This window comes from Pezoporus flaviventris, unplaced genomic scaffold (genome assembly GCF_033815535.1).
Source record: "Pezoporus flaviventris isolate CSIRO_AGI_PZ_B2104156 unplaced genomic scaffold, CSIRO_AGI_Pfla_v1 ptg000081l, whole genome shotgun sequence".
NCBI lineage: Eukaryota > Metazoa > Chordata > Aves > Psittaciformes > Psittacidae > Pezoporus > Pezoporus flaviventris.
Window position 1 is genome coordinate 346,977 of NW_026892629.1, and position 25,012 is coordinate 371,988.

The 25,012-nt window shown below is 38.8% G+C and overlaps 1 protein-coding gene across 1 annotated transcript in view; it reads left to right on the forward strand.

Moving 5' to 3' along the window:
- MAP3K5 (mitogen-activated protein kinase kinase kinase 5) overlaps positions 1–25,012 on the forward strand; it is a 102,537-nt gene that overhangs the window by 51,327 nt on the left and 26,198 nt on the right. Inside the window, exons 8-15 of the mRNA XM_061474904.1 lie at positions 571–683; positions 6,167–6,326; positions 8,213–8,366; positions 10,230–10,337; positions 15,130–15,179; positions 20,950–21,045; positions 22,298–22,379; positions 24,302–24,435. Coding sequence (XP_061330888.1) covers positions 571–683; positions 6,167–6,326; positions 8,213–8,366; positions 10,230–10,337; positions 15,130–15,179; positions 20,950–21,045; positions 22,298–22,379; positions 24,302–24,435 — 897 coding nt within the window. The remainder of the gene's footprint in view (positions 1–570; positions 684–6,166; positions 6,327–8,212; positions 8,367–10,229; positions 10,338–15,129; positions 15,180–20,949; positions 21,046–22,297; positions 22,380–24,301; positions 24,436–25,012) is intronic.

Sequence of the window (25,012 nt, forward strand, 5' to 3'; positions counted from 1 at the left end):
TTGGTTTTCATGTGAATAGACTCATGAGGATAATGTTAATTGTAAGGCACTCAGTAAGGCATAAATTTGGAGTAGCTGAAATCATAGCTAAATGCAGCGTATATTTTGTATCACTTGCTTTTGTGCTTATGCATATTGATATGCTTGTTTATCACTGCAGGAGATCCACAACAGAATCTAGGGTTTTAAGTCAGTGAAAATTCATACATTTAAGAGTAAAATAATAAGGTTATTAATAAATCTAACTGAAACAGGTGTCTTACAAGCTGTAATATTGCTTTTTTTCCTTTCATCTCAAAGTTGGCAATCTAGCGAGATACTATAACTTCACTGGGATGGGTGAGTAGGGTCTGTGCTTTTTGTGCAAGGGAAGAGGAAATGGGAGGAGGATAAATAATGGACTCCTAAAAATAACCCCAAAGCATGTGTGAAAAATGGTAAAATATTTTTACTTCCATGGATTCTTGCTGTGTAAACAGAAGATAAGCATTTAAAGTGCCTAAAAGTGTAATCATGCCCCTACTAGATTGCATTATTTAGAAAGTAAACTTGTATGTTTGTTTTTTCTAGGTTCAAGAAGGCGTTTGAGTCAGAGCCAACATTACAATCAGGAATTAACTATGCAGTACTCCTCCTGGCAGCTGGACATTGCTTTGATACTTCTTTTGAGCTGCGGAAAGTTGGTAATTACAGCTTGCAAATTCACAGCAAAATCACATTCTAATGAAAGTATGACATCACTCACTGTCACAGGGGGAAAATCTGATTGTTGCATAAAAATGCTTTGATAGCGACTATGTGAATATTTAAGTATGTCTCCCCCATCACCAGTGATCCCACCTGATTACAGGTGAGTGCTGTCATGAAGACCTGGTTCCAGTTTCAAGGTCTTAAGTGATTACTAAGGCTTAGTGAAAACTGACAATCATCTTTCTTTGCATTGGCATCATTTGTGTGAAACAGGAACACCTGAAGAGGGAATCCAATCCCAGCTAGCATTCTTTAAAACAAACAAACAACCCCCCCCCCGTAGAACTGTAGGAAACATGGACAAAAAGGCCATCCTAAGGGTGGGGAAAATGCACTTGACTTAAGCTTGGGATGGGCTGAGAGAAGGAAGTTTCCCTTCCAATGTTTTCTTAAAGGTTTCCTGAATGTCTGCATTCATAGAATCACAGAGTGGTTTAGGTTGGAAGGGACCTTTTAAGGACTGTCTAGTCCAGACCCCCTGCGATGGGCCGAAACATCTTTCACTAGATCGGGTTGCTCAACCTGGTCTTGAACACTTCCCCTGACAGGGCATTCACAACCTCCCCAGGCAAGCTGGTTCAATGCTTACGAAGGAAGAACTAAGGTGTCCATTTTGTTTTAGTGATTTTGTGGTTTTGCTGGATTTGAGGGGAGTGCAAAGTCAAGATGTCCTGGTTTCAGCTGGGATAATTTTCTTCCTAGTAGCTGGTATATAATACTTTTAGGGAAGGTACGAGAGAAAGCACTGAGTGTTGTAATATGTGGTAACATATCCTTTGCAACTGACGTGCTTCTTCATGCATTAGTATAATTCTTGACTTTATGAGGTTTTTTGTTTTTTTTATCAGTCTCCTGGGAAGATTGTCAAGTGAGGAAGAAAAAATGCTCTTCGTTCCACAGAATGCTTCTGTACTCAGCTTCTGCTCTAGTTTAGAATATAGGTGTGCACTGTGTGTCTGAACTTATTCTCTACATGGAGAATTTTTTGAGCGTGAAGGTCAGGGTGAGATGATTACTTCTCTGGTGTGAACAAAGGTATTCATGTGAAGGTGATAGGTGTGCACTGTGTGTCTGAACTCATTCTCTAGATGGAGAATTTTTTGAGTGTGAAGGTCAGGGTGAGATGGTTACTTCTCTGGTGTGAATGAAGGTATTCATGTGAAGGTGATAGGCTGCACAGAGTTTCCCCAACTACTGTTTTGGCCATTCTGTGAGTGGTTGAGATTTTGTTTTCTGGGTCAGAATACTTCCATCTCCTACACTGAAATTTGAATTCTTGTACCAGTGTAGGAGGTAAAAATATGTTTTGCTTTCTACATAGCATTTGCAAACATTCACTCAGCTGGCCTAATGCTATATTAGATAACTTAGCTGGGCTATATTTAGTGTGTAGTTTAATTCAAATCCTTCCATTTTAAAGAAACTTTTCAACAGCATGTAGCCAACCAGATTTAGATAAATTAATTGTGCTGATGAAATCTGGGTGTTACTTGTAGGGATCAGATATTTGGTATCATCTTGTCATGAGTTTGTCCGGTGTTATTTTCCCTGTTGTTTGTATGGAGAAAGTTACAGAAATTAAGGGTCCTTATTACTTAATACTTTATCTATGGCTGATGAATGATTAGGTGGAGAAATATCTGGTCCCTTTCCACAGAGCTGCTCCCCAGGGAGGCACATCCCATCCTGTGCTGTACCCGTGGATTATATTTTCCCAGGTGCATCACCTTACATTTATCTTTGTACTATGAGGTTTGTACTGTGAGCTGGCTTGAGTTGTGCTAGATTCGAGGATAATTTACTATTTTCCTTGTCTTGGGCTAATGTTCATGTTTTAAACAAAAATAAGCAAAACCACAGAGGTTACGTGGGAAAATGTTTTGATGTCTCCCTCCCCCGCATCCCAAGAATCTCTTACATGTGTGTCATTCTTTTGATGTCTCCTCCTGTTTAGATCTGTGCGTACAAGACCATTTGTTTGCAGTAGTTAGATTTGCCTGGCAGTACTTTCAGTTTGGTGTCCACCCACAGCATTATCTGTAGCACACAGAAATTAGAGGAAGTCTGTCTTCTGGTGGGAGATGAGGAGAGAGGCTATAGCAAACTGGTTGAAGTTCAGTCCAGGTTATATGGAAATTAAATTAGTAGGCTGGGAAAGGCTAAGGAAGGATATGGTCCCTAACAGCACTTCAGAGGAGGCTGTGTGAGGCTGCAATAAGAAGGTGCATATCTTATTGCATTGGCAATAATTTAATAACTCCAGTAAAACTATGATTAAGTCCAGTAGCCAAGAAAATTTTTACTAATCTGCAGTCAGATCAGAGAATTTGCATTCTAAAAGTTCCTTCCTCTGCTTGTCAGCTAATGGTTTATGCTAAATGATCATGTCAAACATTAATGGCAATCCTATTTTCTGAATGGTATTGGTCTCTTAACTGTGCAAAATTGCAGAACCAGAAATGCAGTGCTTTGTGTTGACAATAATGATCTCTGCAGGCTGTGCAACTCTGACACACAAAGGATCCTGTAATATGAATTGTTCTGTCAATATTTGAGCAAGGAAATCAGTTTATTTATAAAACCTTTATAGTAATAATTAACTGGTAATATCTACTTACTGTATCTTACTTTCTTCACCAGCTGTGGGTATACTCTTGGTATTACAAAATTAATGTCTTTTTTGGCAGTAATGGTTCCTCTATTATGGCTATGGCTCATTTATTTTTAAGGGCAAATGTTTGAAATTCAGCTGCCTTTTTTTTTTTTCCTCCCCCTGTGAATGCCAAGTTTTTCATGGAAGGAAAGACTGCCTTGACTTTGCCTGGATTTCCTTACACTCTCAAAGAACTTTTCAAGATGGTGAAATCAAAATAAACTAGAGAAGGACGAAACCCACTGGAAAAAAAAACAAAACCCCATCACCTCTATAGATTAGAGCTGTAGTCTTTTGGACATATTGCTAATTTCTCTACGCTGCATCTGCATTTTCCCAACTTGCCTTACAGTGATAAGTAAGCTTGTAGATGAGCTTTGTAGATGAAAGTCTGCAAACTAGGGTGAGTTTTAGCACTGCATATCTCATCTTTCTCAGAAGAATTTGATGAGGGGCTGATGTTGTCTTCTCTAAGGTAATAGGACGAGAATTTGATGAGGGGCTGTTGTCTTCTCCAAGGTAATAGGACCCTCCTCACAGAACAGTTGTAAAATTTCCAGTTCATCCAGGCTACATAACAGTAATGGTTCCTGAACTTGGTGTCCTTTGATATCATCACTGCTACACATCTATCCTTTCTCCCACCATTTATCTCCCTTATTCTGTGAGCTGGAACTCAAGAGCCTAGCTATCACCAACCTTACCTTCCTAACAAACACTCTTCCTTGCCACATCAGTAGTCCCAGTTCCTTCCCATGTGAGTTGTGCTTTTCATGAAAACCACACACTGAGTGTGTACTTTGCTTTGACTCTGTTCCCACCTCTGGAGCACTGGAGGGTTCTGATGGGTGGGTTCCTGGAAGTGCAGCAGGGTGTAAGCTTGTGAGCCAGTGCTGCTGCTGACTGTCACAAATAGCTTGTTATTGTTTGTCAGTGAGTGCCATCTGCAGCTGTGTTGTGCCATCACCTAGTACTCAGCGAGGACACTCCGTAAAGCTAAATCGCTCCCTTTCCCCTTCCTCCCAGCAAAAGTATACCAGTTTGAAATTATTCATGTGTCGGTGATACCAGTTCCTTGTTTCCCTTGCAATGAGGTCACATGCAAAGCCAGTAGAAGTTAGTGGGTGTCTATCTGCTCTTGTATGCTGGTCATGCGCATACAGATGTTTTATTCTAGCAGAGCCCTTCAGCCTTTGGGGATATTGCTGTTACTCTAGGGTCCTGGGGGAGACTTTTTTTTCCATTTACTGTGTTGTGTGGATAGTGTGTAGGTCTTGGTTTCTAGAACTCAGCTGAAGCTGAACACGTTTAACACAAATTCCCTCTTCCTATCCTACACCAAGTGTGTGTATACATCCTCAAGCCATGTCTTGACAGCATGGATGTAATGTAACACCCTGCCTTAAAGCCTTGCAGAGGTAATAGACAAATGTGGTCACTGCTGCACCTTGTGGAGTTGGTGGATGTGATATACGTTGTATCATGTTTCAGGTAGATCTGTGATATTTTTTGAAATCTACTGCATTTTTTCTCTTTGGGAATAACTAAACAAACTTCTTTCCCAAGAAGTGAACAAATAATGTTTTTTATATGATGTGTTATATTGTTCTGTATGTTACCCGAGCACAACAATTTCTTGCTAGTAAGAGAGCATGCAGTGTGAAGTATAGATGTGAAATAGGCTATAGACCACTTGTTTAAAATTTCACATTTTAAAAACATTGTCTATAATTCATAACATAAAAATGGAAACAATGTAAGAAAACAAGATGAATTTTGCAGACTGAAATGTAGCTAATGTAATGATTGATAGCCATTTTAATAGATTTGCTGCTGCTTCCAATATGAAGCTTAGTCTGCTACTAAGTCTACTCAAGGAAAAAAATAAAGATCAACAGCTACATTGAAATTTCTTGTGACTACTCAGCTTTAGTATCAAGGACAATGGAAGGTGATGTGGGAGGGAAACTGTCATAATGGAGTAGTGTGGGAAAAGTGAATAAAAGACGTAGTGAAGAGGCTTGTGTTGTAAGCTGCAAATTGTTTTATTTGTGAGGGATATCATGGCATATCTCTTGTTAGCTATAAATATGTGGCAGCTAATATGAACTAAAAATCATCCTGAAGGCCACAGGAGAATTTGTAGTTCTCAGAAAACATAGCAAGTAAAAATTGAAACCTGAGGCTCTCCATAGTCTTGAGTTGCTGGGGGACTTACGAATATTAATAGATGTCTTTCATTGGGGTAGGACTTGCGGCAATTAAAAGAACATCACTGCTGGAAGAAGCCCAGTGGATCATCTGTTCCTTCTGCATGGGACCTTGTCTATAAAGGTAAGTTTGGGGCTTGGGGCTTTTAAGTCAAAAAAAACAAAGCAGAAAAAAACGTAATAGGTGCCTTATTCAGCATCTGTTAAGTTTTTACAGCTATGTTGTGTAGCCTAAGGCCCCAATTTACCTTTACAGATGAGGTCCATGCAAGAACATAGGTAATCTGACTGTGGCCTTGTCCTGACAGTGATGTCTTAAAGTTCCTTTCTTGAGGAGCCTTTAGGAAGAGGGGGAGGGACAGAAAAATATCTGCTACCTCTTAGGGTGTTTGGAAGGCATATAACATTAACCGGTAAGTATGATTTGCATCTTACTTTATTGAAATGAAGAGGCTACAGTAATTTAAACAATGAATAGATTTCAAATCGGGGAAATGGTCATTTTAAAACTGCATTAATATATTCCTGTGATCTATTATTCTTTTTACTACAGGAGTAAAGATCAGCAGCCTACTTGGTAAAAAGGGGAGCTTGGAGAAACTGCAGAGCTATTGGGAAGTGGGATCTTTCTTGGGGGCCAGTATGTTGGCTAATGACCATGTAAGAGTGATCCAGGCTTCAGAAAAGCTGTTTAAGCTAAAGGCACCAGCATGGTAAGGTCATAAATGTACATGTACATTGCTATGTATTAAAACATTGAACTCCTTCAGCTTTCACGTTTGGCATCATATTTACTGACAAGAAACTGGTGTTCGATTTTGGTTTCTTTTTTGTAACAGATTTTGCTGTCTGTATATAGTTCCATTGTACTTTTACATGGACAAGGGACTCTCCTCTTTTGCCCTTATTCAGAGATAGATGCATTATGGATCTTTAATTTGGTGTCTGAAAAGGGCAGATTCAACATTGGCTTCATGTTCTTCTGAGAGCAAGGAGAAAAGGAGGAGTAGCTTTATGGGCGCTATACTTCAGCAGTTACATTGCTGAAGAAAAGTGGTAGTGGCATGTGGGTTTAGTCAGAACTGCCTGAAAGTTTTTGGTAACGCAGCTTGGCTAGAGAGGCATGAATAAACCTTGGAATACTGTGATGGTACTTGCACATACTGGCTGTTTTAGGAACTTGAGCGCAAATCAGCTCAGTATGGTGCAGGTTGCGTCTCATTATGATTGAGAAGAATGCAGAGTAAAGTCCAGTTAACAGAAAGGTTATAAATTTAAGGTTAAAGGTTATAAATCTAGGTTGTCTAGGGACAGCCCTATAGAGTCAACAGCTCTTACGTAAAGGCCAAGAGATGTGTGCTGTGACAGCGGGCTCTCGTCCCTTGGATATAGGCAGCAATTAAGAACTGGTCATCTACTCAGTAAAGGGCTGGGATCCTGTTAGCTGGGGAGAACCAACGCTCCTTTCTGACCAAAAAGGTTGACACTCTTTCAATTGGAAGAATGCATATGTCTCAGCCTGTCTATTTTTGCCTTTTTGTAAAGGCTAGTGTTTCCAAATGCCGATCAGATGGGAATATATGTATATATGCTAAAATATGGAAATGCTAAACATCTATATCTGTATAACATAGGAATTATCAAAATTAAAACCTCTCATTTTCTGGCCAAATATTTTATAAGCACTGTTTACAGTGTGTTTATCTGCAAGGTTTTCAATTTCTACCATGTGCATGTTTTACTGAGAAGCTGGATAGCGCTCCCTGGAAGTCTCCTGGTAGTTTCCTGGAGTTTATGAACGCCTGGTTGTCAGGATTTTATGTACCAGTGCATTTGGGGTTTAAGTCTGTGGATTAAACTCTGAATATACAGCACATTCATTTGTACTTCAGGAAGGATTGCTCCTGTGAAAAATTCCTTCACAGTCTCTTGCCTGCTCTTCAGCAGAGCCCGCTTAATGCAAAGGGGAGTAGATATCCCCATGGCCTAAGAAGGGTGATAGGAAAATGCACAGCTCTGGAACTATTCCCAAAGTTTACGTTATACCTTCCTCCCATAAGCCTGGCAACACTTCCATGAATAGTCTAATTGCAGTAAGGTTGCAGCTGCAATAAATCCTCTTTAAGCATGTATATCTCATTGCATTCACAAGAACTGCGTAAGATTCTTTACAACTTCTTTTAAAATACACCAAGAGAAAGCAATGTTATGAGGAGCCTGATAAATCAGCCCCGGAAAGTAGAACGGCAGAGAGAGGGATGAGCTGGATTTAGGGGAGACATTCAGTGCTGCTGTTGTCCTTCCCTATCATGGTCCCATCCTTTCATAGTTTAGGATAGGAGACAGTATATGGGATCAGGAATATGTGCAGGAAGGAATATCCCAGAACTCATTTGTATTTCAGGTTAGTAATATAGCAGCTACATTGCCAGTTCTCGATGAGGAATTGTTATTATTAAAAGCAGTCCTAGAGAACCAAAATCTTATTGGCTGCCTTAGTATTGCAGTGGTGAATGTTTCAGTTGTGATTAAAATTAGAGATGTTATTACCTACAGACTGTATTAAATTTACCATCTATATGTGTTTGGATGATCACAGGTACCTGAAGTCTATTGTAGAAACTATTTTGATATATCAGCATTTTAAGAAACTGACTCCAGAACAGCATATGGCCAAACAGGAACTTGTGGACTTTTGGATGGACTTCCTTGTTGAAGCCACAAAGACAGATGTCTCTGTAGTTCGATTTCCAGTAAGTGGTTGTTTTTTTTGGCTTTGTTTTTGGGTTGGGTTTTTTGGGTTTTTGTTGGGTTTGTTTTTGATAAAATGTGACATGAAGGAAATGAGCACAAAACACTGCTTGCTTTCAGTTGGCCAGACAATAAACTGCTTGTTCAGAAGAAATGTATTTGGCCTGTATATTAGATTAGTTTTTAATTGATTGCACATGGCTACAATGGGTTTGCACTGTGTGTTCCATGTAAAAGTAATTAGGAAAAAAGTCAAGATAGAACTTGCTGTTTGGAGTTTGCTACCAATGGGTATACTTCTAAAGCAAACCTTTGCAGTATATTCTAAGTGATACTGTATTAACTATATCATGTTTTGGAGAAAAAATATTTAGCTTCATTCTAGCTCAGCAGGCTTTGCATAAACTACTGCCAGTTAAACCTGTGCTCTGTTAGAGGTTGAAAATCAGCCCAAGCAGTCAAAAAGGCGTTGCTCCAGCTATTAGACAATGTAGTTTAACAAGATCAGACTGTGAGTATGTAGATACACTTTTCAGATTTATTCCACAAACATTTTGCTGATTGTTTTCATTAGATACCCTGGTGTTGAACAATGTCCTGAAAGTATTCTATAAAAAGATCTTTGTTCCCTGTCATATTCACTATGTATGTATGAGAAATAATGTCTTGGGTATTCCTTTTAGCTAACCATTAGCAAATACAGTTTTTTATTTTAAATAGCAGTTGCAGTTGCCTCCCAAATACTTGAAGTGCACACTGGAGGTTTTGTGCAGTTCTTCTGGCTTCTGTGTGCAGATGGGATAATAAACCGTAAGGAAGATTTGAGTGCTGAACTGCAGCAGCTTGAGGCAGTAAAGTGAAAGCAACATGAGACTCTCTAGGGAGTCTAGTCCTCCTTCTCCAAGGAGAATGGGCGTAAAGTTTTGCAGGGAAGCAAAATATATTTTGAAGCCTCTGTTTTTTTTCAAAAGACAAGGCCACGTTGTTCTTAGATTTTTAATGATCAAGTGGCGCAATAAGATGTTCAAAATAGGCTCTGATTTACAAAACTGTCCAAGTCAAATGGTTTGGATTTTTGTTAATACGAAGAGACAAATTAAAACTGATCACTGCAATAGCATAGGCCAAATGATAAAACCAATGACAGCATAGTTTGATTGTCTGATTGCTGGAAGCTTTAAAGATCTTGAAGTAGTGGTGGCAGAGCATTACTGAAGTGGCAGAGTGGCTGCCTTCTTTTACTAAGTGGTTATGTTAGACTAAATCTTGCTGCATTGCATCCCATCTCTTTACAATGTGGTTCTAGCTTGTTTCACTTATTCCAGGAAATCTTCTATAACCTTTAGCTGTCAGCCTTATGCAGTGGTGTTTGTTGCCTTTGAGAAAATGATTTGATCTGGTAGCTAAAGTTCACTATAATCTAAATCAAAAGCAGTTTAGTCTAGTTCTAGGTTGGTGTGTTTTTCTCTTTTACCCAAAAGCATTTCTACCAAAAGATGATGAAAGTATGCCATGAATGCTGTTCACATGGGAGATGATTCTTGAATGGCATTGTAAGAGAATGAATTGTGACAGAAGGATTTCAAAATCTGATAGTTGTCAGAGAAATAATTTAGAAAATTGACATCTGCTAACAATTGGCACATAATGGCCTTATATAAAAATCCTAAACTTAGCTGCCTTTTTAAAAATCTTAAGTTGCTGTCAGCCATACTAAGCTAACCCAGTATGTAAAATTTTACCTTTCATTCTGTTTCTCCTGTTTTTCCTGCTATGGTATGACTACAGAAATACTTTTAAAAGATCTTAATAGTTTTTAAAGTTCTACATAATTTGTACTAATGCCTATTTTTTTTTTCTACAAGGTTTTAATATTAGAACCAACAAAAATCTATCAGCCCTCATATCTCTCCATCAACAGTGAAGCTGAAGAGAAGACCGTATCTATCTGGCATGTGCTGCCTGATGACAAGGTATACCATGATGTCTGTAGTTGTAACTTTTTTCACTATTTAAAAATATGCATGGTAGATAAGGCATATAACATGTAAGCAGTTGCATCTAATGATGGATTCTGCAAAGGAGAAAAGTGTTTTAGTAACACACAGGAAGATGCTGTGGATGTATGTTGCCATGCGTTTTTTACTTTCTTTTTAATATGGCATTCTTTTTTTTTCTTTATTTGTCCTGTTTTCCAATGGATCTTTTATCCCCATGATTTTAAAAAACAACTTCCAGCTACTTTCGTGTTGTTTTACAGCAGTGTATAATATCCAAGTCTGTTGCTTCATAAATAGTTTACAATACACTGTCATCATACAAATAATGTAGCATAACTTACTTATGTAAACAGAACTATCTTCTTTCTGTGCTTGCATTATTGCTTGTCAGCTGTGGTAAATACTCTTAATATGAGAGTAATAGAGACTGGTGTCTTAAAATAGGAGCGGAATGAATCAAAAGCCAGAGAAGTATTCACCAGAAGGATAGATAGATGCTTAGGTCTAGAAATCGGAAAAGCCGAGAAGTCCGTATGTCAAGGTGTGAGATAGCCAGGCATATTTCGAAAGCAGCTTAGAAAATCTGGAGAAGCAGGGAGAAAGGAAAACCTAGAATGGCTATTGCATTCTGGGATGCTGAGGAAGCATAATGTTGGTAAGAGTGAAGACAGGGAGGATGTTGTAGAACCTCCGAGGACCGGGAGCATGGAAACATGGGGGAGAGTATATGAAGGGTGAATGGAGGCTGAGTGAGCTGGAGGCATAACACTGGAGATGGTGCTGTTTGTAAGAACTAGCACCGTTCATTCTTCCATGGCAGCATTTTGTTTGCCTGTGGATAGAACAGTGAAGACCTGTTTTTCAGCTAATTCATCCTTCAACTTTCATACTTGTAGTGTGTTAAAAGAGAAACATTGGTTGCATACCAAATATGTGAGGCCATACTGCTTAGAATTTTTGTTGCGAGTTCATGAGAAAATGTAAATGAACAGTAGCTGAAATAGTGTATTTAGAGCACAAACCAAAATGTTTGCCTGGACCACTGAATTTCTATTTATCTGTGGTTTGTTCTGACTAATGTTTTTCCAGTAGGCTCAGCCTCTGAGAATGACATAAAAAATAAATTTATGCAATTCTTGGACAAAAACAAAATTTGCCATGCAGTAAATAATGATTTGTCCGTAGTACAGCGTAAACCCTGTTATTGTAAAATATCTGTTCTGAAAGTGTTTCTGTATTCAGAATTTAGTCTATTTTGTTGTTGTTTTATGGGTTTGGGGTTTTTATTAGGCAAAAGAGTGGGCTTAGTGTACTGGCAATATGTGGCATCTTATTGCCTTGACTCCTTACATTCTAGTTTGAGTTAACTTTACTTGAGCATGTGCACTCAAATTCCAGAAATGGCATTTCCTGGTGCATTCGTGTCTTTTACATACTGGGATATTTTGCTTGATACTTTCAGTAATGGCCTCTTTCTTAGATGTCATTTGACTGCCCAGTCATCCTGCAAATGGGAGGAGGATTTGGATGTATTAGTCTGTACCTGTTTGGTGTCAGTAGATAGGTATTTTGTCTTTGCAGAGTTTATAACCTTTGCTTTGTAGTATTTTCTGCTATTGTAATTCTGTTATTCCATTTTTAAAGTTTCATTATAGTATGTAATACCTTTCCTCTCTCCCCCCTTCCTGATTTGGGAAGCGTATCTCTGTATTTCTGCAGATTAGATTACTATCAGTAGCATTAGACAAACTCAGTTTTAAATGCATCCCATAGTATTTTTGCTCTGGCCAGAATCCTTGCTGTGGTGAGCATATTCAGTAGCTCAGGATCTGATTGATACTTAGTGCAGTGCAAGCCATAATATCCATCAAAAGAATGTAATGGGCAATTTGATAGTTACCCCCTTCAGCTGTATAATTTTAGTCTGTTGTTGCAAATTTGTCAAATTCCTTAGAATCCATCAGAAATCTTACAGGGAGAAAAGGGACTAGAGAAAGTTGGAGACACCAGCTTCCTTTTCAGTTGAATTCAGCCAGTGCAATAGTTGTCTTTGATAAGAGATTTTGTGAAAGGAATTGATGTATTTGTCAGCCCACTGCAAAGAGGAAGGCTCTTTTTTTGAGCCTTACTAAGCTGAAAACAGGCATTTTAGAGACCAATTAACAAGCAAAGACCACCCATCCCTACTGCAAGGGCAGGTTTGGAAGCTTCTTCAGCTATCCAGTTTCAGTCTACCTGCCATAGGTCTGTCAGAGCTTAACTAGCTCATACTTAAGGTTTTAGTTCTGTTTATTTTCCAAAATTCAGTCAGTGCTCTAAGAATAAGAATTGTGTTACAAAGTGTATGAACTTCCTTTCATGCACAAAAAAGCTGAATTTCTGTCTTGAATCCAGTCTGGAACTCAGTGGAGCCTGCAGCTGGCAAATTTTGTAATAAATAACATAGCCTCTTCCTGAAAAGTAGCTTTTTTAGCAGCACATTTCAGCATTTACGCATTTAGTAATATGAAGTTTAATATAAACAAATGCTTATAAAATTCAGGTGGCATTATATTTGTGTAATCCATATAAGCTTTGCCTTGCAGTACCCTAGTTTTAGCAGCCCTTTCCACATGGGGTTAGAAGAATGCAGCAGTACTGTTTGCAAGTTTGAAATAGAACAGGCTGTCTCTGTTTCACATTGGCCTCTCAATCCATTTTGAGTTTTGTTTTGGTTGGTTGGTGGTTTTTTTTGCCTAACCAAAGAACAGATGCTGAATTTGGATAGCATGCCTGATATATTTACTCCAAAGTATTCGAAACTTGGCAAGATCATGAGGGACATAACTTTTATATTATTTCATTGCTTGAGAACTTTGTGTGGTAAATAAAAGGTGTATGAATCTGTGAGAGATTAGTTGCATGTAGGTGACAGGTAAAACCCACAATACTTATGCTTCTTGTTCTGCTTCTTGAGCATTTCTGCCTATCAGGATGTATATTTTAACTTATTTAGATTTTAGATTATTCCCAACAGTGGGAATTGGATGAGTACCAGTAACAGCTCTGAAGAGAGTTTCCAAGCATGGAAAATTGGAAAGTGGCAGAGCTTGTGCATGGACTGAGGAGTAAAAGGCAGTGCATGTACACCTTCCTTATTAGCACAGGGATTGAGCTGGTGATCTTTCTTTGTGCAAGAGAACCAGGCAACTCGAATAGGAGTTTCACAAACATTCCATACTAGCATCAGTTAGTACCTCCACTTCAAGATGCAGTCCCACCTTTTGCTAATGTTGGGCTATTCTCCTGTCCCAGTACCCCACTGGAGGAACTCTTCTCATGATTTAACATTGAAGAGATACTGGAGTTACTGCTTTGTACTTTACAATTATGATAGTGTGAAGCTTTGCTCCAAGAAACATATTTGCTTGTATATTTGGTACATTGTGTTACGCATTTTATATTATCATCATAAACTTTACTGTGATATGAGCAGGGAGGAAAGAATTACAGAGGAGGATAAATTGATGTACGAAGTCTTACAGAAAGCTGTTATAACTGAGAGAATAATTTCCACTATAATTTCCTGTACATTGTGCAGGATTATGCAACTATTTTGGCAGTGCATCAGTTCTAACTTCTCTATATTTCACTATTCGTGAAATATTTTCTAAGGTGCACATTTTCGTATCTTCTTTTGGAATACATTTGATTATGTTTGTATTTGACACTATGCCCTTGCTATAGATTGCCTCTCGGCAAGAAATGTCCCAGTGCATATTCATTGCTCAGGTCACTAAAATACCAAATGAAAATCTGCTTTAGAAAGCAGAAGTTCTTCAAATACATTGCCCATTGTGGTGGGGTCCCAAGGCTGCCAGGACTTTGACAGGGTGTAGTCCTACCTTTTCCTGAAAGGAGAATGTTTGCATTAAAAGATACAAAAGGCTTCTGTTTCTTACAGTAAAGTTTTATTAGACCATAAACATACAGCAGTATGACTGTCTACAAAGAGAACTCAGTTCTGCTGAATGTGGCAGATGTAAATTTAAAAGATCTGGAAATAAGTGAGGCCTAGCCTTTCTTTGTGTTTTCATACGATGGCTTCTTTCTTCAGCCTTGTTTGTTACTCCAGCTGCAGTTAGGGGTTTTGTGCATCTTTCCTGCTGTCTTCTAGACTCCTAGGGAAATAAACCCCTTTCTTCAGACACTGTTCTTCAGACACTTGGCCTTCAGATTTGCTCCTTCCATGAGCAATTTCTTCTGCTTTTCAAGAACTTCCCACTTTACTCTCTAACATCAGACTTCCTGCTGGTAGCTGTCTTTGTCTGGTCTTCCCACCTGCTAGGGCATTGAGCATGTAGAGCAGGCACTTGTTATTCTCAGAGGTGGATTTCCCCCCCTGACACACACACACTTTCCAGAGGGTCACATGTGACCCCAGGTTCAGCACCCAGACCAAGCTATACAGGCAGCCCTTCTGATCAGCTTTCTAAAACAGTATATTGTTTTACATGCTTTCTAAAATGGTATATTGTGTTTGCAGAGAAAGCAGTGGAGAAACAAACAACTGAAGACTTCTGCCTAGAACTTCTGTTGCTTTTGTTTTGGGTGGGGAAAAACGAATAGTTCCCTGGAAAAAATAGCTGTTAAAAAATAATGGGTGGTTGTAACGCAAGATTTTCTTTTTCTGCCTCTGGAGTTTCAGTCTGGAAGATACGGCTGCTAGTGCTTCGTTCATAAAGAGGAATGTTTCATTCATTTATTTTTTTTCTGCATGTTACAGAAAGGTATCCACGAGTGGAACTTCAGTGCTGCTTCTATCAGGGGAGTAAGGTAAGTTGTTTCCCTTTCAGATTTTGAAATGAAACGAGTGATTGAATGAGTATTGTATTAAGCTGCTACTGTGGACCTTGGTGGAGCTAACGAATGCAGAACTGTAGCAGAGTATCGCACATACTTTCACAGGTGCCCTGCACTAAGTGAAGCCCCAGGAGTCATATTCCAGATTCAGAAACCACCACTTGCAGAGTTCATTAAGTAAAACCTAGCAAACATAGCCTCTTGAATTAAAGAACTATATTTCCTAAAAGTTGGTCATTTCTTTATGCTAACTGAAATAACTGCTAGGGTTTTATGTAATTTTGTCTGAGTTCTGTCGCAGCCAGGAACTGCAAGCATAGGCAGGTGCAGTAAGCTGGGAATTAATGTGTGGATGCAGAGCCAGGAGGATATGAGGAACTGACAAGATCAGGGTGTTTTAGCAATATTGTACTTGCTTACTTGTTGTTGAGGTTTGGTGTGAAAATGCACATTTAGGGTTTGTTTGTTTGTTTGTTTCTGTGTCTGTTTATGGGTATGGCAGCAAAACTTTTTCAGAGAAGGCCCATAAGGATAGGAGTCTGTCAATGCACAGTAGTAGCATGTATCCCAAGGGTCCATGTAGAGTAGGTTAACATTGTTTAGTAAATCATGGGGTCAAGAATGATATGTGCAAGATTGGCTTAACTGAATTAGAATAGAACAATGTTCAAGGCCACCTTCCTTTTTATCAGCACAGTTCTCTCTTTGGGACAGGACTTGTGAGGTAGTGGCTGTCGTGGTTTAAAACCAGGCAGAGGGCTTGTTCACTCACTCTCCCCCTTCTTTCCTTCCCCCTACTCCCGGAGGGACGGAGAGGAGAATCGAAAAGAATGCAACTCCCACAGGTTGAGATAAGAGCAGCTTAGTAACTAAGGCATAACGCAAATCACTACTGCTGCTACCAATAATAATAATAATGATAAAGGAAATAACAAGGGAAGAGAATACAACACCTCAGCACCAGCCAACCGATAACTCGCACCCCCAGCCCGACCAAGCACGGACCGATACCTCCTCCAACCCTGCAGTCTACCAGCCCTTCTGGGTAACTCTCAGTTACATCCTGGGCATGATGTGCTGTGGTATGGAATACCTCTTTGGCTAGCTTGGGTCAGGTGTCCTGTCTCTGCTTCCTCACGGCTTCCCCTCCTCCCTGGCAGAGCATGGGGCTCACAAAGTCCTTGGCCAAACCAAAACATCATTGTTATCAGCTCTGTTCCCAAGCCGAAAGTCAAAACACAGCACTGCACCAGCTACCAAGAAGGAGAAACATGACTGCTACTGCTGAACCCAGGACAGTGATGAAGGAGGAAATTTTGCCATCTACTTGCTTGATTTCCGCAAAATGTTTTCTGTCTGCTAGGGAGACTTCTTCTAGGGAAAATTCTTAACTGGACTGTGTGCCATATTGTCAATAGAGAACAGCCAAATCCGAGCTAATGGGTCTGCTCTGCTAGCCCACATTGAACCCTGTTTGTCAGGGTCCAGCTGTGCAATCTGAAAGTAAGAAAGTAGTGTTCCAGCACTGCTGTGACCTTTTCTGGATCGATTCTTCATTGTAGTCTCTTTCTCTTTTTTTTTCCCTAAGATTTATCTATACTTTGTCATCCTGCAACTTTCCACTTTGGATTTTGGTTTTAGTGTAATTAAAAAAAGAAAGAAGTCCAGAAATCTCACATTTTTTTAATAGTTATTGCTCTGTTCTAATAATAACTGTTCCGTGCACACAAGGCTGTTGCTATGTCTGCAGGACGTTTTTGCACAGATGGATGATTCTTTTTCTTTCCAAAAAGTAACTTAAAAAAATAAACTATCAATAGGCACAGAAATTCAGTCCTGTGAGATTCAGCTTATTTTAGGCATAAATTGCAATGATACTTAGTTCAGTCTGGTTTGGGTTTTGGTTACAGTATGTTTTTGTGTGCTTCTAAAAAAAGACAAAAAATCCCCAACTATTTATTGTCCTTTTTGGGTTTTTTTTTTTTGCTTCCCTGACCCCTTATTAAACCTTGTGTGGTCAGTACTGTTTCTGGTGTACACTACTGCATTTGTTATTTAAACTGTCAGTTTAAACTTTGTCAATTGAATTTCAAGTCTGTTCATCAGGACAGATGTCAAAAACAACTTGAAAGACTTGACAGTGAGCCAGGAGTCACTGTGAATTCTTAGAAAACTCTCTGGCTGTCTCCATGAGGAGCTGCAGGGGGAAGTCTTTATCTTATGCAAGTATAAAACTGAATAAGACTTTTTCTTATTTTTCTTCTTCCAAATATTTGCAAGTTTCTGAACACTTAATTTTTCAGTTTTTCATGTTTTTTCCTACTTTCATGAAGACAAGTATTCTTTGGAGTGGGACAGCCTTCAGAACCAGGCCTGCTTCTAATATTTTCGTATCAAGACTACTTTTGGCTCCTTTGAAGCTCCTAGACTTAAAGTGGTCTAGGAAGGGGGAGTTCTCATCTTTAGGAAGATTCTCAACCTTTCTAGACTAGTAAGAGACAGATTTATAAGTGCAGCCTTAATGTTCAATGCAGGTCTTTGTAGATCTTGAAGGCTTTTCCAACAAAAGCCTCCATAAATATTTACTATATTACATAAGGAGAGAGCAGATGTGAAGAGACATCTAGCATTGAAATGGCTAATGCTTTTGGTAAATACGTCAAGGAAGTGACTGGGGGATCATTTTTTCTGTGTGCTGTGTTAACACAGCACTAGGGCTTCTAGGCTTCACTAAACCAAAACCAGTATGAATATATAAAGATGATACTATAATGAGCAAAAGAATGAGAACACATATCAAAGTGTGTGCAAATCAAGAGAAAGCTGGTAATGGAGACCCAGAGAAGCCCAAATATTAAGAACATATAATAATAGAAATATCCTGGCTTGCTGTGGTCTAGTTTCTAGTAATGCAGGCAGTCATACAATTTAGTCTTGTTCACAAACACAAGTTCCCTCCTAACACCAAACAGGTTTATTGTACCAGCGTTTAAGTTTCCCAGATTTCTAGTGCAATCAGTGCCTTATTTAATGAGTAATATTGTTGAGCTCTCAAGAATTGCAAAGGGACTTGGAAAGCATGTAGTGCACTCTGAGCTGCACAGGGCTAAATCAACTCCCTGTGCAGGGAGTCATAGTAATTGGGTTTAGCTTAATAAACTCATTGATTAGTGATTTGTGTACTGATGTAAGTAACTCTGTTTTTGTCATATGCTTTGTTGACCTCCTAAACACAAATGTTTATGATTGAATCAGGCCAAAAAATATTGTTAATCTTAAACGCTTTATCAGAGTTTTTTGAACATGGCTGCCACCCTAAGTGATTTGCATCTTAGGTTATCCAGAAAAGTTACTAGTGTTCTGCAAAGCTGACATCATACAAGCAAAAAGATACTAGCTTTATTTTTCCAATTTAAAAATAAAAAATAAAGTAGCAGGCTGAAGTTGCTAGGCTACAAATTGGCTTTTTTGCAGTGTTCGGGACAAGCCCTGGATTATGAAATAACTGCTACTTGTGGTGTTTCTGTGGGAGAGTGCCTCCAGAGGTCTAGCTGATGAATGTAGTGTTAGAAGCAGTGAAAAAGTTGTATTCAGATCTGCACCCAATTTTCTTTGCAGCTTAAGAATTGATAACAAGGATGTTTGTCTTCCGTCCCAAGTTCTTGGAGCTTGGAATCTGATCAGACTGCTTAATTGTGACAGTGGGAGGTGTCTGTACCGCTACACTTCCAGAAAACAGGCCAAAGTTTCACTGAGCTGCTTTTCTGTGGTTGCTGCCAATGCTCAGCTGTTTTATCTGCTGCTTCATCTGCAAGTTAAAGCCAGCCATAGTTACAGCATTTGCAGTATTTCACCTTCTCTGGATGCACACGAGCTGGGCACAAGCCATGCTCCATCGTGCTTCCCTGTTTGTCTTCAGAGTTTCACAAGTACAGGACCAACTCTGCTGTTACAGAAATCAGTGGGTATTGTGTGTGCTTGGCAACTGTCAAAATGAGGCATTTCCTGAGCAAATTATCCTGTCTCTTTTTATAACTTGGTATTTTTTATTCTTCCTTTCGTTTTTTTTTTCTTTCCAGGGAGGAAAGCAGCATTTAAGCACTGTAAACATTCACTTAAAGGCCTTAAATATTTGTGAATTTGCCTGCCCTCTGTGTACACTCCACATTCTTACCCTTTTATTCACTGCTGTGTTAGTCAGTGGCTTCTGTGCATGTCAGGTTTAAACTGACAGTGTGTTCAGTAAGATGTTCAAACTCACATGAGACTCAATTGAAATGAATGAGTAATTCTGTTAATATCAGTTACTCCATATCTGGAGAGTTTACCTGTGTGCTTTAAAATGTTGAATTAAAAGCTAATGTATAAACTGGGGACTGTGGCTGTCTTCCCAGATGTGTACATTACTTAGCACTTCTGAATTTTTCCTAACATAAGAATGAGTCATCACCCCCAAAGGCAAATATTCTTATAATTAAGCTTTCTCTTCTCATAAGCAGCTTTATGAAAGGCAGGCCTCCCAGCTTGTCTGAAGAGCCATTTATCAAAACTTACATCATAACAGGAAGCAAGGATCAGACAACCACAGACACCTATTAAAGGTGGAAAATTACAAGTATTTCCCGATACTGAAAGAAAAAACGTGATCAAATAATCAGTCCTTTGGCACAATGGAGAATACCATTCTACTCTATTGTGCTATAAATTAAGTAAAATCATGGTGGCTATCTTGATCCAGATAAGAGATTGATTTCACTTGGACTGTGGATTTTTTTTCCCATGTCATAAGAATGTTAAGGAGACTTAATTTGTCTTCATTTCTCAAATACTTCAATATATATTATTGTAACACCCTAGCCATCTTGGTTTTTTATATTTTCTAATATGGTAACAATAAATTACACTGCATAAGTTTGACACCTGGCACTCAACATGTGACAAAGTTACAAGATTCAAATAATGCTTAATATTTTACATAAGGAGCACAGTAACAACGTGCATATGTAACAGTTCTGGTGAATGAATATCTTTGCAAGTGCTGCAGCAGCCTACAGTTAGAGCACTGACAACTGTACCAGAGTTTGCACTCCTGCTCTTCTGTTGAGACATCTATGCATCCATGAGAAAATGGCATGCATATTTCTTCATTATCTTTGTTCTGTTACAGCAAAGAAAGTCAAAACTGAAGAAAATCATGAGTGGGCAAGGGCCATAAAGTCATTCACCTCATTTATTGATGCTGATTTAATTTTAAAGTTTTGGTACATTGATACATACTATCAGTGTACCAGTTCACAAGGAACTTATGGGAAATTTTTGTGTTCAGGATTGAGCTGTGGCTGATTCCTAAAGCAGGACGAGCTCATGATTTGAGGTTGAAATCCAGCTTTCTAACATGATCCCAAAATCATGTTCCATCTTGGCTGCAGGAGTGGAATTTGAGGGCCTTACCTAAATGCACTTAAGACAAAAATGACTCAGGTCAATGGAAGTAATCCTATTAACTTCTTTGCTCCTACTCATCCTTGTGCAATGTGTGGACTGTGGGGGAAGCTGAATGAGAGCAAGCAACAAAATGAGAACTTTGGAGGACACAAGAGTATAATTTTACAATAAAGAAGAGTTTCTTAGGTTTAATTTAGTGATTTCACATATTAAATGTATTGATCTGTGTGGTTTGACATAGCTGGTAGGAGTTCAGATGTATTTTTCTAATAACATGTTCTTTTGGCTGTTCTTTCAGCATTTCGAAGTTTGAAGAACGATGCTGTTTCCTTTATGTGCTGCACAACTCAGATGACTTTCAAATCTATTTCTGCACAGAACTTCATTGCAGAAGGTGTGCCATTTGTTATTTCAAAAAACCCACCATGGCCTTTGTTGGAGTAGATGCACAAAAACACACGCAGGAGGGACTGACTGTTTCAGAGCTGTGGTGATCATCTTTCAAGTGAAAGCTTAGTACTGCAGCATCCTGGAGATGTGAGGTTTAGAGGGTCAAGGGGCAAGCTCAGACAAACATTAGAAACTAATATGATTACAAATTTAATTATTTTTTAACAGACTTTTGGGGTTATCTTTCTAACATTTGTCGTATTAACTCTTAGTACAAGTGTTCGTTGCCGCCAATCTGGCAAAGCATCCTAAACTTCAAATGGACTTTCTGAAGTGGGAACATTTGGGATAAAATTTATGGTCCGGTCAAAATTTCTCCTTTACTTTAACTAAAATTTTATTTATGAATATAAAGAATCACACACTTTATTTCCTTTATGTTAGCAGCATGTTCATGTAAGTAAGATTGTACCAGTATCCCTACAGGAAACTTGGCAAGGGTTTGTTGCACAAAATAAGGTGTGTCTCAGTTTTTCTATGCTGTGTTTCTGCTCCATAAGCTTGAGGGCTGTGGTCTTGAATTGATCTAGGAGGCATTTCAGAGGAAATTTCTTGTCTTTTTGTGCTAAAAAAACAGATCAGCTTTGCCAAATATCACTGCAGTACTCCATGTTAACAGGTGTGGCCACCTCCAAGCCCAATCTTGAGCTTATTCTCTCATTCATTCTAGTTCATATAGGTTATTTTACCATGTTCACTCCCCTCCATATCTGAGCATTTCTTAGAAGACAAGTGAGCAATACCTTAGCATGACATATACTTGCATTCTTTTGAAGGGGTAGAAGTCATATGTGACAGGTTGGGTTCTTTTTTTATGGGAAGTTGTAAAATAAACCCCCTTTTCATTTAAACAAAAACTCAAAGCTAGCCTTCCTGCACTACAAAAAATTCTCCCAGTGTAGGCAAGATTTCTAGGCCTTTGTCAAGATAATTCAGTCTTTTTGTTGGACATAAAGAAATGCTGGTATAGGATGAGAATTTCACTGGATACATAGATTTTGAAATCTGAATTCCGTTAATTTCAGACATCAAACTTGCCAACAAACAAACTTTTCCACTGAGTTTATACTTACTGTACTCAAGTCCTCTTTTGATTCATCCATTACTTGAAAGAGAAGCATTCCTTTTGTCCACATACTGTCTCAGGTGTGTATTTGCCTTTTTTTTCCCTTTCCTTTTCTTTTTCCTTTTTACAGGTTTTTTGACATGGTGAACAGTATCACTGAAGAACTAGGGAAGACTACAGAGGAAGGGGAATGTGATGGAGACTCTCTAGAGGTATGTTCTCCTTCCCCTCCACTTCCTAATGTACTAAGAATTTGGGGCTTCTAGTGTAGCATTTCACTGAAGGGAGTAAATTACTCTTCTCTGGAAGAAGTTAGGTAAGTTATTGTTTTCAAAATTTTATACTGTACTGTTTATAAATTAGTCTTTTTAATGATCTTCATGTAGTTTTTATAACCAGCATAGCTAAATCTCTTGCATTTCAGGGAGCATACTCACTTGAGAAGCTACTCAGATCTGGAATTCTCCAGTCATGCTTATTGCAGGGCGACTCTTGTAACAGTTACTTCAGAGTGTAATCATAGGCAGTATTAGCATCTGTTTAAATTTTAAAGACTGTTTGTTGTCTGTTTCATGCATCACTGGAATCGTGTGCACTTACATTATTGGCAGATTGTCTGCACAAGTAAGGCTATAATTGTGGTAAAGGAAGGCTTGTCCCTGCTAGTTGCCATCTGTAGGCAAACGTTGCAATGAACAGCAAACTCAAATGAGGTGATTATGTTGGTGCTGCTGGGAGCCGGTTTCATACCTTTAGGCCACTAACTCACCCTGAAGCTTAGCATGCCCTGCTTCTGCTGGCACCCCTCTTAGCTAAGTTATAGCTTGCTGTCACACTCTGTATTCTCACTTTGGGTTTCTGTCTGAACATACATGTAATTGAAAAGTGAGTACAGGGCCACTGGGTGCAATGCAGTACTTAGGTTGTTTAGGCTTTCTTTCAGGCAGGGAACAGGATAGAATATCTAAGCCCATGTCTTATCACATGAAAATCTGGTGTGCCAGAATTCTAGAGGCATGCAGTCAGTGCCACATAAATAATATAGACAGCCTTTTATCCCAGTTTTGATGTTGGCATTTTATAATACATCTGAAATTGGAGATGGGACAGACTGTGGTGACCTATGGGATAGAAAAATATCCTACAATGAGAACATTAGGATGCCTCATTTGTTTATCTTAGCAAAAAGAAAAGCAGTGGGTGAGTTGATTACAATGGGTAAGTATTTTTACAGGAAAATTATGATGTGCTAATAGCCTTTTTTACTCTATTGCAGAAAAATGTAATTAAACGGTGACACCAAAGAAATCTGAATTAAGAATATGACTTCACCATGAGAGTAATTAATTTTTGAAACAAAGTAATGAAAGAAGTAGTGGATTCTTTCTAATAAAAGATAGCAGTCTTGATTAGGAGGAAAATAAAAACTATATAGGCATAAACTACTGGGTTTAGCATGAGAGGAGTGTGTGTGTGAAATCACATGTCTGTGTTACACAAGAGGCCAGGTCAGATAATTGCATGTCTGTGTTACAAGAGGCCAGGTCTATCTAATGACCATTTCTGGACTGGCCTTAAAACTCTTTGAAATTCAAATTCAGCCGAAACCATGCTCAATGCACTGCAATCCTGACTAACCTCCGTTGGCACACTCTGCTGGCTGACCTGGCACTGGCAAAATTGAGGTTACGCTGGCTTTGGAAGATGTGGTCAGGTCAGGAGAGCATTTGGAATTAATTAGGTGTATCCTGCCTTGCTTTTTATGTCAGTCTGGGAGCCGAGGCTCTGTTTGGCGCAGAGTGCCCTCTGTCGTCTTGTTTTCCCAGCACCTGCCAGCAGAATTGCAGGTACTGTTGAAGACATGCAAGGGTACCTACGCAGAACAAGTAAAGGCTAGGTTAGCTTTATACACTCATCTGAAATGGCTACCGAAGAAGCCAGTGCTTCTTGTGTAGTCCGTGGAGAAATATAGGCATGTCTGCACAGAATCAGAATTGTCTTCTTGAAGTGTTTTTCTTTCCTTCGTCATGGTCTGCAGAAAGCAACTGGTATCTTAAATACCTTAGTTATGAGCACAGGGTCAGATGGAATAAATCTTATACCTCTGTTTGATTTAATGTTGTTTGCTTTGCAGTATGATTATGAATATGATGAAAATGGCGAGCGAGTCATCCTGGGCAAAGGAACTTATGGCATTGTATATGCAGGCCGAGATTTGAGCAATCAAGTCAGAATTGCTATTAAAGAAATCCCAGAGAGAGACAGCAGGTATAGTAACTGTGCCTAGCTCCAAATTTAGTGCATTACATAATTTCTTCAGTAACGTGATCAACCAGTTTAACCAAGGAGTACTTTTTCCCTAAAGCTGTCAATAAATTACTTGTTTGTGGTATATGACAGTGTTCTGTCTTTGTAACTAGATATTTCCAAGTTTCAGAATAGATTACAATCACAAGCAAGAATTTAGAGTACTTTTTCTTTCCAAAAGAAATATTGCTGAAGTGCAGAATCTGACTCAAACACCTAGTGATAAGCTCTATTTACTTAGACATGCTCAGGCATGTCCTTAGAAAAGAACTATTGAAATTCATTATTTGCAGCATCCTTTAAAATTCTGAGACTGAATTGTTGTGAAAGACATTTTCCTTTTTAATGTTTTTGCATCATTTGTTATGAAGCCTCTTAACCTTAGAATAATGTGGAATGATCTTCTTGTCCTTTCTTTTTTTAATACAGTCTCTTTATATATGTATTTATTGCCCTCTTTCATTTATAAAAGTTGCCAAGTAAAGACCAGATACTTGATGTTCTTAGTACTTGTATGTCAGATGTTCTTAGTACTTGT